Source organism: Passer domesticus, assembly GCF_036417665.1.
Source record: "Passer domesticus isolate bPasDom1 chromosome 8 unlocalized genomic scaffold, bPasDom1.hap1 SUPER_8_unloc_1, whole genome shotgun sequence".
In the NCBI taxonomy this organism is placed as follows: domain Eukaryota; kingdom Metazoa; phylum Chordata; class Aves; order Passeriformes; family Passeridae; genus Passer; species Passer domesticus.
This window is the reverse complement of record NW_026989900.1, coordinates 1,458,475-1,473,115: the sequence shown is the minus strand read 5'-3', so window position 1 is coordinate 1,473,115 and position 14,641 is coordinate 1,458,475. Positions and strand designations below refer to the sequence as shown.

At 55.3% G+C, this 14,641-nt stretch overlaps 1 protein-coding gene and 1 long non-coding RNA gene across 2 annotated transcripts; one reads left to right on the top strand and one right to left on the bottom strand.

Moving 5' to 3' along the window:
• Positions 1-2,298: 2,298 nt before the first annotated feature.
• LOC135291639 (uncharacterized) lies at positions 2,299-5,256 on the top strand. The gene is made up of 6 exons (XR_010354404.1): positions 2,299-2,438; positions 3,087-3,263; positions 3,512-3,661; positions 3,880-3,996; positions 4,619-4,753; positions 5,038-5,256. It is a non-coding gene; the product is annotated as an uncharacterized LOC135291639 (long non-coding RNA).
• Positions 5,257-13,278: 8,022 nt separating this feature from the next.
• On the bottom strand, positions 13,279-13,995 carry LOC135291628 (olfactory receptor 14J1-like; the record flags this gene model as incomplete). The annotated part of the gene is made up of 1 exon (XM_064405884.1): positions 13,279-13,995. A coding segment is annotated over one exon (552 nt), but the record flags the coding sequence as incomplete, so codon positions are not given.
• Positions 13,996-14,641: the final 646 nt, after the last annotated feature.

Genomic DNA, 14,641 nt, shown 5'->3' with positions numbered 1-14,641 from the left:
GAGCACAGAAACAAACTCCCTCTGTCAGCCCATTTTCATCTTCTAGATCACTTTCAAGATGTCCTTGGGGGTGTTGGAATGATGATCACACAGCTCTCCACTTCTGGCTGCAGGCTCTGGAGATTCTTTCTTTGCATTCAGTCAGGCTTGCATTCTCCAAGAGTTCTTGGTAGCCTGTCATGTTTTCTTAGGGTAGAACAGTAACAATGAAAACCTTACCAATGGCACAACTGCCCAGCCCACAAGGAAAAGAGAAGAACAAGCTGCAAAATTCTTCAAATATTTGTCCTGCTTTGCTGCAAGAGTTGTGCTGCACACACAGTGTGGAAAGCTGCAGTTGGTGGCAACCTTGTGACAGAAGCTGCACCTCGTTCTCCAGGCAAGGTTCTTGGAAAAAGCAAACAGGATTGAGGAGAAGATTCTGGTAAAACTGAAAGAGCTTTTAAGAAATTAAATGAAAATTGAAACAATTCAAGACGTTTTTCTCTATTTATTTTTATGCTCCCCTTTTCCATCTTGCACTAGTTGTGCATCCCATTAATTCCAAACAAATCTCACCGCTAAGATCCATGAGTTGGCAAGTTTTAGACATTTTAACATGCCATGACCTACACACAGTTTGGCTTCCCCTGTTTTCCTTGGAAAGCAATGCTGGAGAGGTAAGTGCAGTGTTTGTGTCAGGTACAAATTCTGCATTCAGGGATTGCGCTCTGAGAGTGTTTGACCCTCAGCAGGGACAATGCACAGCAGGGACCGAGGGGATTCCTGAGCCACTGTGCAGGAGTCCAGACTCTGGCTCTTGGCTGAACTCGGCAAAGTTCCCGTGTTTGGACAGGCTCAGGGGCTGCCCTCGGGGAACGTGGGGCTCGGGGCGGGGGCGAGCGGGCAACGGACAAACGGACACGGGGACAAACGGCCCCGGAGCTTCAGTTGCAGCAGCGGCAGCAGCAGCAGCGGCAGCGGCAGCAGCGGCAGTAGCAGCAGCGAGACAGCGAGAGAAGAAACTTTAGATTCTCTTCTCCTCTCCCACTCCCGCGGCCCCGTACCTCTCCCGCTCTCCCTTTCCCGGTCTCCCCTCCTCTCCCCGCCTCCCTCTCCCCGTGCCCGGCCGGGCCATGCCCCCGGCCCGCCCCCGGCCCCGGGCGGGGCTGCCCCGTGCCCGCCCCCGGCCGTCCCACCGAGGTCTGGTCCCCGCCCGGCTCTGGCCGTGCTGGCGGTGGCGCTGCTGGGCGGGGTTCAGTGCCTGGGGCTGGGGCGGCATCGCTGGCTTTTGGCTCCGCCTGGCCCGGCACCGACCCCGGCCCCGGCCCCGGCCCCGGCCCCGGCCCCGGCCCCGGCCCCGGCCCCGACCCCGGCCCCGGCCCCGGCTCCTCCCGGGGCCCGCGGAGGACACACGCGGCCCCGCCGCTCCCGCCGCCTCCGCTGCGGCTTGCCCGGCCCGAGCTCCGCCGCTCGGCAGCGCGGCCCCCGGCCCCGCGGCTCCCGGGTCGCGTTGCAAAGAGCGAACGCCGGGGGATGGCCGGGCCGGGGCGGGTGAGGGGCGCTCGGGGGCCGTTGCTGGCCCCGGGCCGAGCGCTGACAGCCGCGTCCCGCCCGCAGGGAAGGCGCAGGAGGCCCTGCAGGAGCGGTACCGGCTGGGTTCCCTGCTGGGGTGCGGCGGATTCGGCAGCGTCTTCGCAGCAACGCGGCTCTCGGACGGCGCCCCGGTGAGCGGCGGGGCCGGCGGCGGGCGGAGGAGGAGGAGGCGCAGGAGGAGGAGGATGGGGCTGGGCAGGGCGGGCGTTGAGCTGAGCCCGCTGCTCCCCTTGGCTTGCAGGTGGCCATCAAAAGGGTGCCTCGGAACCGCATCTGGCATTGGAGCGAGCTGGTGAGTGAGCCAGGACAGCGGGAGAAGCCGGGCCGTGCCGGGCGGGGATGAGCCGAGCCCCGGCAGGGTGGGAGCCGCCAGGACGTCTCGAGGGGGAGCGGGCATGGGGCCATCGCAGGGCGCAGAGCATCCCGGGCTGGCTGAGGGGTTGCCCAGCCCTGGCCCAGCATCGGCCCCACTGACGGCATCGTGCTCCTCCCGCAGCCCGACGGCACCAGCGCTCCCCTGGAGGTTGTGCTGCAGGACAAGGTGTCCACAGGCTTCCCCGGTGTCATCCAGCTGCTGGAGTGGCTTGAGCTCCCGAGCGATGTTGTGATGGTGCTGGAGCGGCCAGAGCAGTCTCAGGACCTCCTGCATTTCATTCGGGCACGGGGGTTCCTGCGCGAGGAGGTGGCGCGGCAGCTGTTCCGCCAGGTGCTGGAGGCCGTGCGGCACTGCACCAGCTGCGGGGTCCTGCACCGTGACATCAAACCAGAGAACATCCTGGTTGACCTGGCCACCGGGCAGGCCAAATTGATTGACTTTGGCTGTGGCACCTACCTGCAAGAGACAGCCTACACTCACTTTGCAGGTGAGCCTACACAGGACTGTGCTCCTGCTCCTGGCATCTCACGGCCCAAGATCTCACAGCCCAAGCTGGGTGTGGCAGCGGGGATTCTCCCTTTTGCTGCCACTCAAGGGACTGAATCTGCAGCTGAGTTGCTTTAGAGCAGGGCTGGGTGGGAAGCCATCTTCCAGCCCTGCTGGCAGCCTTTGCCCACCACTGTGCCCAGGACTGGGGCTGGGCTGGGGCAGCCAGCCTGACAAAAACAGTCGTGGGTCAGGGTAGCAGAGAGGGAGGTCAGAACCTGTGCCCCAGCTGGTTTGGTGTGTAGGCAAGAGGAAGGGCTTGGACTGCTCCACTTGCCCTGTTTGTCTTGCCTTTATAATATGTTTTGGTCAATGCAGACAGGGAGAATGAGGGCATGGTTTTTCCCCAGCACGCAGTGGGTATTTCCTTTGCATGTCATGGTCAGGCCTAGCCAGGGCTTCCACTGTCCCCTTCCCACACCAGTGGCTTCTTTTGCAATCCCAAGTTTGTACACCAGTCCCAGATGCTGGTGAGAGGACAGTGGTCACCCTGTGTGCCACTGATGCAGCCCCCGCTCGCCCAGGGATGCTGGGGCCAGGCTCTGGGAGCAGCAGCATCCCCCTGATGAACTCCATCTGTATTCCACAGGAACACCATCATACAGCCCCCCGGAATGGACCCGCTTTGGCTGGTACCATGGCGAGCCAGCTACCATCTGGTCCCTGGGCATCCTGCTGCACGAGATGGTCTGTGGGAAGATGCCTTTCAGGAGGGGCTGGAACTTCAGCTGGGGCCAGCTCTCACTGCCACAACGGCTCTCTCCAGGTGAATCCTCTTCTCTGGGCACGGGGGGAATACCAGTGCTGGGAGACAGCAGCGGGCTCGGGAGCATCCCGCTCTGGCAGCTGCTGAGGAGGTGGCACATGTCCTGCTCTCCCCCAAAACCAAGAATTGATGGGAAAGTTCAGGCCCAGCTCTGAGCGCATCCAGCATGGACTGGGCATGGGAATAGTGTGGCAAAGCAGACAGGAACCTTCTCCAGCTGACGGGCAGTTTCTGGTTTCTCTCCCCAGAGTGCCAAAATCTGATTGGGTGGTGTTTATCCATGCACCCCTTGGCCAGACCCTCATTAGAAGAGGTGTTCTGTCATCCTTGGATGCAGGATGTTCATCTGCCCTAGAAGAAGGGAGAGAGCCACAGGCACACTGTGCTGCAGGGCCCTGGTAAGTTACAGCTGCACACATGCCTTGGCAATGAGAAGCAAAGAAAGCCAGCCCGTGTCACTGCACCAGGGTCATGGGATGGGAACACGCAGCCCTTGTGCTGGAGCTGAGCTGCTCTGCCCAGCCCTGGTGGCTGCCATCCAAGAAGGTTTTGCTTGTCCTGGTTCCCTGACAGCTGGGGCCCTGGGCAGAGCCCTGACAGCCTGGTCTCACCCCAGGGAAGGAGAAGGAGCCCCCAGAGAAGCTGTACCGGGTGGGGCTGCTGCTGCAGGAGACAGCGAGGATGACATGAAGGATGACAACCTCTTCCTCAACCTGGCCACCAGCAGTTGAAGGTGATGCACTTTGATTGTGGCACCTTCTTCAAAGCCAAACTCCACAGGGAATTTGCAGATGAGTCCACACCTGGGGAAATGCTCCCAGATTTGGGCATTGCCCAGCCTGGCTGAGAAGCAAAGGTTCCCCTTTTGCTGAGGCAGATGCAGCTGATCCTTCAGTCGGCTGCCCAGCTGCTTTTGGCAGGGCTGGTGGGATGGGCTGGGGTGGGTACGAAATGGGAGTGGGCTCCTGGTCCTGCCAACAGCCCCCAGCACCCACCGTGCCCCAGGCTGGGGCTGGGGCTGGGGCTGGGGCAGCCAGCCCAACACAAACAAACCCCCATGGTGGGAGCAGAGGTGGGACTCCAGAATCTGTGCACAGGTGCTTTGCTGTGCAGGCAAGGAAGGGCTTGGGCAGCTCCACTGCCCTTGTTTGCTTTGGGATCACGGTTATTGTGGGGGACAGTGCAGGGGGAAGGGAGAAAACCTGGCCTTTGCTCACACATGGCTGGGTTTTTCCCTGGCTTGCAGGGCTTGGGCCTTCCTCGATCCCCTCACAGAGATATGATTTTTCCCTTTGTTCTTTTTTTCCCTTTTTGTCTGTCATCTATTTTCAACAATTTGGTGTTTGTTTTTCTAGAGGAAGCATTCTGGTTGGTCCAGTCTGGATCGGGAAGTGCTTGGGACCAGCTGTGGCGTGGATGGGCCGTGCCCTTGGAGCAGGCTGAGGACATCGTTTGGGACCAGCTTTTCTTCCAGCCATGGATGGCATGAGGTGGGTCCCCGTCTGCTTGGCAGGGTGGGATCAGAGCTTTTGGGAGATGGCAGCGAGCACAGGAGCATCCTGCTCTGGGCAGCTGCTGAGCAGGTGGATGTGCCAAGGCTGGCTGCAGGCTGGGCACATGTCCTGCCCTCCTGCCCTGCTCCCAAAGGCAGCACTGATGGGCAGCTCTGGGCACTGCTCTGGGCACAGCCAGCATGGCCTGGGCACCACGGGCAGCTGGGACAAGGGACAGGAGCCATCAGCTGATGGGCGGTTTCTGCTTTCTCTCCTTGCAGCCGGGCTCTGCGGATGCTGAGGCTGCTCTGGGCTCTGCCAGGGCTCTGCTGGAGCTCAGCACGGGGCCGGAATCAGCCAAAGAAGAAATGGTGTCACCTGCAGCACAGGCTTGCTTGAGCATTTTGACAACGCAGCTCAAGTTTGCAGAGTGTACACCTCCAGAGGAAAACAAGACATCCCCCAAAAATTAAAATTGTTCAATATCTTCTGAAATGAAATCAATCTGGGATGACTCCAAATGACATTTTTCATCATGCTCAAGATGTAGCTCAGCCCTTCTCTGAACAGTTCTCTCCCCCACCTGCCTTTTACTTCTCAACTGCTCCCTTTTTTTCCCCAGTGAATTCCCAGCCCGTTGCTGTCTCCATCACTCTGTTGCCTTCCTTGATGCCCCTGACCACAAGGAGGGCTGAGCCCCAGGTTTAGGGACTCATGCTGTCACTGGCTGAGGAGCAGCAATGTCTCAGAGGTCCAGTGGGATTTTAGTGTCATTCAGAGCCACTCTCCAGCCCTCAGCTCTCCTCACTGCTGAGTTCCCACTCCCTTTTCCTGGTCCTTGCAGCAGGATGAGCTCTGTGAATCCCTTGAGCCTCCCCACACTTCCCAACCTATGCACCCACCTCAGTGAGGCTGAAGCTGAAGCTTCTCTGTCTCCTCTGGCACTCCAGTACAGTCCCCTGTGTGGGGAGCCCCAGCCCCAGAGCACAGCACACAGCAGTGCAGTCCAGGCTGGAGCAGCTGCCCTGCAGCCCTGGCTTGGCTGTTTGTGGCAGCTGAATGCTCCCTGTTTCCAGCTGTCCCTGCAGGATGGCCCCAGGGCAGAGCCCAGCCGGGCTCCCACTGCAGCCCCTGGAGCTTGGGGCAGACAGTGCTCCCAGAGCTGAGGTTCATGGGGAGCACCCGGAGCTGTGCCTCGTACTCAGTGCTGGCAAGTGTTGTGTTCTCATCTCCTGCAGCCTGAGGGGAAAACAACCTGTGCTGCCAGGCCAGCACTGCCCCTCTGGACAGGGACAAGGCTGAAGAGCATTCCCATTCCAGAGGAGCTGGTACTGAGCCTTGGCAGGGCCCGGCCCAGCTTTGCTTGGGGCAGAGGGAGAACAAGGGGCAGCTCCCTCCCAGCCCAGCCCAGGGACCCCTCCAGCCCCGGGGCTTGGGGCACTGTCAGCACCTGCTGCTCCAGCCACCGCTCCTGCTGGCCCTGACAGCAACACCCAAACTGGGGCTGATCCCGAGGGAGCAGCAGCAGGCCCTGGATCTGATCCCTGACTCTGGGCCAGGGCTGGACAAATGACCCCACAGCAGCAGCAGCAGCAGCAGCAGCACATGGAGCTGACTTTCAGCACAGCCCCTGCCACTCTTCCCTCCTGTGTGCAGTGGTGTCACAGCAGCCTGAGGCACCTGGGAGCCCCCAGTGCCAGCAGGGACTTGAGATGGCAGCCCTGGGCTCCTAGAGGTTGTGCAAGGAACAGAGCTGGGGACTCCCTGTCCATGAGGATCTTCCAGATGGAAAAGGCTGCTGTGCCCAGGCAGCTCCAAGGCCACAGCAAGGAGGGTCTCGACCACTGGATCTGTGCGAGTCCCACAGTCCTGGGCAGCAGCCACTGAGCCCTGGGGGAACAGAGGGCACAGCAAGAGGGAGAAAACCAGGCAAGGTCAGAGACTGGAGAGAGCCAGACCTGGGACAGGAACAGCAGCTTCACTGCACTCTTGGAGAAAGCTCCTGGCTGGTTCAAAGTGCTGAAAGGCATGAAGGACAGAGAGGAGGCCATACCAAACAATGCTCCTGTTTCCATACCCTCCCCTCTCTGTGTCCCAGAAGGAATTGGATGGACTGTGTTCTTCTCTCCGAGTTGTCTCGTTCAGCATGAACAGCTTAGCACCAGCAGCTGAAGGAGCTGAAGCCTCAGGCCACAAGAGCTGAGCAAGAGGGGACTTTCTGAGCAAATGAGTGCTGCTAACATGGACCTAGCTGAATTCAGCAGATAGAATCATGGAATCACAGAATCCTTTCTGTTGGAAAAGACCTCTGAGCTCACCCAGTCGAGCTGGTCACCCAGCAGTGCCAAACCCAGCACTAAACCACGTCCCTGAGGTGCCAAGGCCTGGACAACAGCCCTGAGTGAGGCCTGAACAGCAGGCCCTGAGCCAAAGATGGCCTCTGGATGAACCTTCCAACCAAAGGTTATCTTTGTATCTGCTCATTAATGAAATATGCATGGTCATTAGCACTGTGATAGATGTAGCCACTCATTAGTGAAACATGTATTGACCTTTCTGTATTTAGAAGCCAGACAAGGCCATGAAATCTGACATCTGGCCTTGTTTGGGGCTGAAGGATCAAAGTCACCTCCCTTGGCTCCTCCTTGGGCACTGGCCAGGCTTTGGGAGGAACCCAAGAGGAGGATGAAACCAGATGTTCCCACACTAGAAGTGCTGTCAGTTTGTTCATCCAGCACTGTCAGAGCTGGGCCCTCTCACAGCGAGGTTGGAGCCTCACCTGCGGCTGGAGGCACCTGCAGGAATTCCCAGTGTCCAGGAGTGGCTCTGCAGCCCTTGGCTGTGACAGCTTCCCCCAGCTGCTGTGTGGATCTGGGGGATGGTGAAGTCTGAGGGTAAATGATGCTGGATCTTTCTTAATCACTGCTGCAATCTTTGGTGGTGATGGTTGGGTGCATTGCTGAGCTGCTCCTTTTGTGATTCTTTGCTGCTTTGAGCTGCAGTAAATGACACTGATTCCTTCAGTTGGAGTCTCTGTCTTGGTGCTGACCCTGCCCACTGGTAAAACAAAACTGGCACAGTCTGGCCAGATCACAGCAAAATGTCTCTTGTTAAATGTAAATGTGAGGAGTCAGTGCCATCAGAAATTCCCAGATGGGAAGCCCTTCCCTGGAGTTGGCTGGCTCTGGAGTGGGCTGAGGTCGCAGCACCGTGTGAGCAGTGGGGCAGTTGTTTAAAAGAAGCTGAACCCCTGGATGTCTTAAAATGTATCCAAAAATTGCATACTGAAAAGGAAAAGAACTTGTGGGTTTGGGCAGATGAGGATGAATTTGTTAACAGTACATTGGAAACAGCACCTTCAGAAGGAACAGTTATTGTTGGAATGCTCCCACATGGAGCAACAGAAGGTTTTAATCTTGAGCTCCGATGCATTTGTGCAAGTGAAATATTAATATGATAAATAACTATGTACATATTTATAGTATAATAAGACCTTAATATATATATATAGATATATATCTATTTTATATGTATGTCTATACCTATCTAGCTATATCTATATTTCTATATCAATATCTATATCTATGTATAAAATAGTAATAATGTGAAATAGTGCTGACAATACTAATTTGGCAGCTTTGGCTGCTCAGGGATGTAACATTAAACACTCTACAGGAAAGAATTGGCCAGGACCCTAATGTCAGAGGTAAACTTTGTGAGATTGTATACAATGAAAAAAGGAGGAGGGGATAAAATTGTCTATTTTTACAGGGTTTGCTGATACTGTGATGCAGAGTGCTTTGTCTGTTACTGTGAAAAATACCGTGATTCAGACTGCAGGGTTTTTCATGAACCAGACTATCTTCAAACTGCAGGATTTGTTGAACGGGTGAAAGGGTTATTAAAAGAACAGTTGAAAAAATGAGGAGATGGGAACCTGTCCCCATGGAGAACCCATTTCCCAGATGTGCTCCATGCCCTTAACAGTGGCCCACTGGGGAAATGGAAACCCCCTGGCTGTGCACAGCTGCACCCAATTTGCACCTACAACCATGGGCAGTGAGACTTGGACTGCCTGGGAAACTGTTCTGGGTGTGATGGCCCCTGGCAGGGCCAGCTCAAAGGTTGCAGGGCTGGACCTTCATGCATTGGAATTAATTAGGATAAATCAGAAGCAAATGAGAGCTGTCAATACTGAGACAGGAATTCAGATTCCTCCAGGACACTTTGGTTTGGTAACTGCTCGCTTGGAGCTTGGTCTTGCAAAGGGTTCATGTCATGGCAGGAGGAATTGATGCAGAATATCAAGGAGAAACTACAATAATTTTGTTAAACAACACTGAACAAGATTGGATTATTCAACTCCATGACAGGGTAGCACAATTATTGTTGTTGCAATTTTAAGAACAATTGTGAATAAAGGAGATCCGCCTCCAATCACCACTGTTTGTGGAGATAAAGGGTTTGGATGCAGCAGTCCTAATAATGGAGCCAGAGTGTAGGCCCAGAGGCCAAAAGGCTCTCCCAAGGCACGTGAAGGAACAGCTCTGGGGAAAGACAGCACTGAATCCTGAAACCTGAGCAGGAGCAATGGGAATATGTCCCTGCAGCCAAGTATTCTGTGTGAGAACAAGGAGATATTACAGGATACTGTTTTACACATCCTGCCAGACCAAATCTCCTTGTTTGCCCCAATGGCCCCTTTGGAAAATGCTCTGATCCACAAGGCTCCATGTGGAGGCTGCTGTGACACTGAGGGACTTGCACACAAATTCCATCCAGGAGCCTGGGTGCCCTCAGGGACTGGGACCCGGCCCCCTTCCAGCCAAAGGGGAAAGGGCCCCACCAAGCCTTGTTAGCCACAGACAACATGGTAAAGCTGAACAGCAAAGGACCTTGGAGGCATTGTTCTGGAATAAAAAAGGCGCCAGCTCCATGGACAACAGAATTATTGTTCCTAACCCAAATGAGACTGAGGAAAAAGAATGAGTAACCTTGTCACTGAAGTACTGCTGATGTCTGGAAGTTGTACCTTGATAGTCAGCCAGAAACTTTGTTTGCCACAAACACCTCTACAGTTTCACCAAGGATTCGTCATTAAATTCTTATGAGAATGTAAAGATCAAAGTAACCAAAATACTCAAAATATCTAATTTCTGGAAATGTTCTCAACCTATGCTGGGAGGAATGGGGTTCCCTTGGAGGGCCCAGGGAGGAGCCCTGGATCCATCAGCAGCCCACAGTGGGAAATGGGAAATCAGACCTTTGGTACTGGGAATGGGAGCTGCTGGGTCTGTGGAGACTGCCCATAAACAGCTTCCTAAAGGATGGTTTGAGTCCTGTTTCCAGGCAATGCTGATGCCTCCCTTGAGGGTCCTTTGGCAACAACCACAAGGAAGAGTTGGGGCCAAGAGAACATTTTCCACCCAAAGGAGCGCCTTTGTTCTCAGAAAACCAAAGATTCTGGTTCACACTGTGCCCCATGTGCACTGCCCTGTCCTGCGGATATTACAGTACAGATATAAATTGATTATTAGAAAAAATAGCAAATGATCCTGTTAAAATATCCAATAGTACATCCCAGGAGCTCCAACAAACACAAATGGGGCACAGCCTGGGATTATCTGCTTGCTGGCCAGGGAGGAACCTGGGCTCTCATGGGACAGGAATGTTGCACTGCTATCTGATGGGCTTGAAGACAAACAGTCAGGAATCACCTTAACAGAAAAAGCAGTTGAAGAGTGGCAGCAAGAAGAAAATTTTTCTTGGTGGCATTGGCTTTATGGCTGCCAAATTGGAGGCTGCTGTGAAATGAATTTGGGGCGGAGTCTGTTGTCATTGCAGTGTGAGCACTTGGTGTGTTATGATTTCATGTTAGAGTTGTTGTGACACTGTGCTGGAAATGGAGTATTGAGACTTGTCTAGAAAGAGACACAGTCTCAAGAAAAAAGGGACATTTGATAAAATAACAGGGAATAGCAATTAATTAGGGTTGTTTCAAAAGGAATGGGAATTATAGATCTGAGTACTGAACAGTACTTAAATAAAGAACAAGAGGCAATGCCTTTATGACTAATACCTAAATCTAAACTGTGTTATTGAAAGAATTGTTATGAATTGTAGTTCCTCTGCAGATTAAAGGACCCAATTGAAGTCCTGAGGCCTCAGCACCAGGCCCTGATTGAGGCCTGAACACCAGGCCCTGAGCCAAAGTTCAGCTCTAGATAAACTTTGCCACCAAATCTTATATTTGTATCTACTCATTAATGTATCACTATGAGGAATATGATCTCTGTATGTGTTCATTGGTGAAACGAGGATTTACCTTTCTGCATTTAAAAAACAGACAAGGCCCATCTGGCCTTGTTCGGGGGCTGAAGGATCAAAGTCACCTCCTTTGGTTCCTCCTTGGGCCCTGGACAGGCTTTGGGAGGAACCCAAGGGGAGGATGAAACCAGATGTTTCCACACTAGAAGTGCTGTCAGTTTGTTCATTCAGCACTGTCAGAGCTGGGCCCTCTCACAGCGAGATTGGAGCCTCACCTGCTGCTGGAGGCACCTGCAGGAATTCCCAGTGTCCAGGAGTGGCTCTGCAGCCCTTGGCTGTGACAGCTTCCCCCAGCTGCTGTGTGGATCTGGGGGATGGTGAAGCCTGAGGGGAACTGGTGCTGGATCTTTCTTAATCACTGCAGGCAATCTTTGGTGGGGATGGTTGGGTGCATTGCTGAGCTGCTCCTTTTGTAATTATTTTCTAATAATTATGTGTTTTACTTTTGTAATTTTTGCTGATTTACCTTATATAAATGACACAATTCCTTCAGTTGGTGTCTGTGTCTTTGGTGCTGACCCTGCCCACTGCCAAAACTGACCCTGTGGGCTCCACAGAACCAAGGGGCCCTTGTGACACTGCAGGGCCTCCTGTAACCAGGGGACCATGGTGACCCTGTGGGGCTTAATGGAACCAAGGAGCCATTGTGACATTGTGGGACGTCATGGAACCACATAGCCCATTCTGACACTGTGGGGACTCGTATAGACAAGGGTCCATCATTTTCCTCTCCCTGCCCCTGCCCCAGCCCAGCAGAGCAGCAGAGTCAGGTCTGGCCCTGCAGCAGGAACTGCAGGCACTGGAGGTCAGGGACAGCCACTCTGGGTCTGGAATGCTCAGCAGATGCTCAGCTCGGGCAGCTCCTGCAGCCCCAGGGCCAGCCCCGCTGCCCAGCCCAGCAGCAGAGTTGGCCCCGGGCTCCTCAGGCAGCTCCTGCTGGCCCAGGGACAGGGCAGCCTCTTGCCAGGGCTCCTCTGCACACCCACGGGCTCCTGCTCTGCTCCTGGCCCATGCCAGCTGCCCCCAGAGCCTTTCCCAGGGGAACACGTCTGTGCTGGCCCCAGCAGCCATTGCTGCAGCCCCTGCCCTGCTGCCCAGAGCCCCGAGCTGGGGCTGCTGCTCTGCAGAGCATGGGGGCTGTGCTGCCCGGGGCCCTGGGCTGCCTCTGCTGGGCTCTGCTGCTCAGCCTGGCACACAGAGGCAGCTGATGGTGCTCCCTGCACTGACCCCCTCCCACACAGGCTCTGCAGGGCATGGAGGGGGCTCAGAGGTGCCTGCCTTGTGCCAGGGCTGCCAGAGGGGCTTGGGGCTGCCCTGGATCCTCCTGGGGGAGTTCCCTGAGGGTCAGACCAGGCAGTGCCCAGACTCCTTTCCCTGGGCCTGCTGTGTACCTGGGCTGCAGAGGTCTCCTGGCTTACAGCAGACATTCAGTCCTTGATCTTGGGGTGAGCCCAGCCTGGCCAGGCCTGTGCCCAGTGAGCTCCACTCCCTGCTGGTCCCTGGCACACACTGTCCCTTCAGGAACCCTACAGGTTCTTCTGGCAGCTCCCTCCAGACAAACCTTCCCCTGCCATCAGCCCTGGCACAAGCTGCAGAGCCCCAGGAAGGTTCAGCACAGACCATTCCCCATCTGATGGGCACTGGCCACCCACAAGCAAAACCTCATCCAGACCTGAGTCCCCTGGAGGCCCCAGTGAGACCCTGATCTCATCCCACTGAGCCCTGGGAGAACAAGGAACATAAGGAGCCTCTTTGAGAGTCCTGAGAGTGACTCTGGAGGGGAGCAAAGCCTTCCTGCCCTGCGCTCAGGAGATGCCCTTTGCTGGTGGAGCTGCTGTGCTGGAGCCCAGCTGTGTCCCAGCAATACCCATGGCCTGTCCCTGCCTGAGGGCACAGCACGGACACGCAGCAGGACAGTGACCAAGCTGCCAGAGCACTCCGGTCTTGCACCCACAGCAGGGCTGGGAAGGGGAGTGTGGAGCTGGGAGGAGCAGATGTGGAAAGAGGCAGGGCCATTGTCCCTGGCCGTGCTGCTGTGCTGGGAGCCCCTTCCCTCCACCTCTGCTCACAGGCACTGCCCCTGCAGAGCCAGAGAAGGGCTGAGGAAATGCCTTGGGCACACAGCTCAGGATAGCCACTTCTTTTTATTCACATGCACAAGGAACAAGCCACCTAAAAGCCTTTGTGTTAAAAAGGAGAATATCATGTAGAAATACTCAGAGTAGTACTGCAGTATCTTATAAAAACATTGTAACACCAGAAAAATAATAGGAAAAATTCCCAGTGACAAAATGGACAAATAGGAAAAAAAGGCCAAGATTGTCAAGAATTGCATTCTGAAGGTTCTGGAGAAGAAAAGTTTAATGTTTCTGAAAAGATAGGGGCATCATTTTCCTCAGGGCATCCTTGATCTCCTGGTTCCTCAGGCTGTAGATGAGGGGGTTGAGGGCTGGAGACACCACCGAGTACAGAACAGAGACTGAGAGATCCAGGGATGGGGACGAGATGGAGGGGGGCTTCAGGTGAGCAAAGATAACAGTGCTGACAAACAGAGAGACCACAGCCAGGTGAGGGAGGCAGGTGGAAAAGGCTTTGTGCCGTCCCTGCTCAGAGGGGATCCTCAGCACAGCCCTGAAGATCTGCACATAGGAGAAAACAATGAACACAAAACAGCCAAATACCAAACAGGCACTAATTGCAATGAGCCCAAGTTCCCTGAGGTAGGATTTGGTGCAGGAGAGCTTGAGGATCTGTGGGATTTCACAGAAGAACTGGCCCAGAGCATTGCCATGGCACAGGGGCAGGGAAAATGTATTGGCCGTGTGCAGCAGTGAATAGAGAAAGGCACTGGCCCAGGCAGCTGCTGCCATGTGGGCACAAGCTCTGCTGCCCAGGAGGGTCCCGTAGTGCAGGGGTTTGCAGATGGACACGTAGCGGTCGTAGCACATGATGGTCAGGAGGAAATACTCTGCTGACAGGAAGAAATACAAAAAAAAGAGCTGAGCAGCACATCCTGTGTAGGAGATGTTCCTGGTGTCCCAGAGGGAGTTGTGCATGGCTTTGGGGACAGTGGTGCAGATGGAGCCCAGGTCGCTGAGGGCCAGGTTGAGCAGGAAGAAGAACATGGGCGTGTGCAGGTGCTGGCCGCAGGCTACGGCGCTGATGATGAGGCCGTTGCCCAGGAGGGCAGGCAGGGAGATGCCCAGCAAGAGGCAGAAGTGCAGGAGCTGCAGCTGCCACGTGTCTGCCAGTGCCAGCAGGAGGAAGTGGCTGATGGAGCTGCTGTTGGACATTTGCTGTGGCTGCACATGGGGACCTGTTCATGGAGAAAGGACAGTGACAAGTCAGGAGAGGCTGCTTGGAGCCAAACATGGGCCATTCCCTGCAGACTGTTCCAGTGGTACTCGCTCACCCTTGTTCCTGCTCTGGGAAAACCTTCACCCAGGTCCCTGCCTGAGCTCCAGTTGTGCTGGCTGAGTGTGCCAGGAGCAGCCAGGCCTGTGCATGGGGGCTCTTGAGGAGCCATCCCTGCCCTGCTGCCCTGGGTTTGTGGCAATG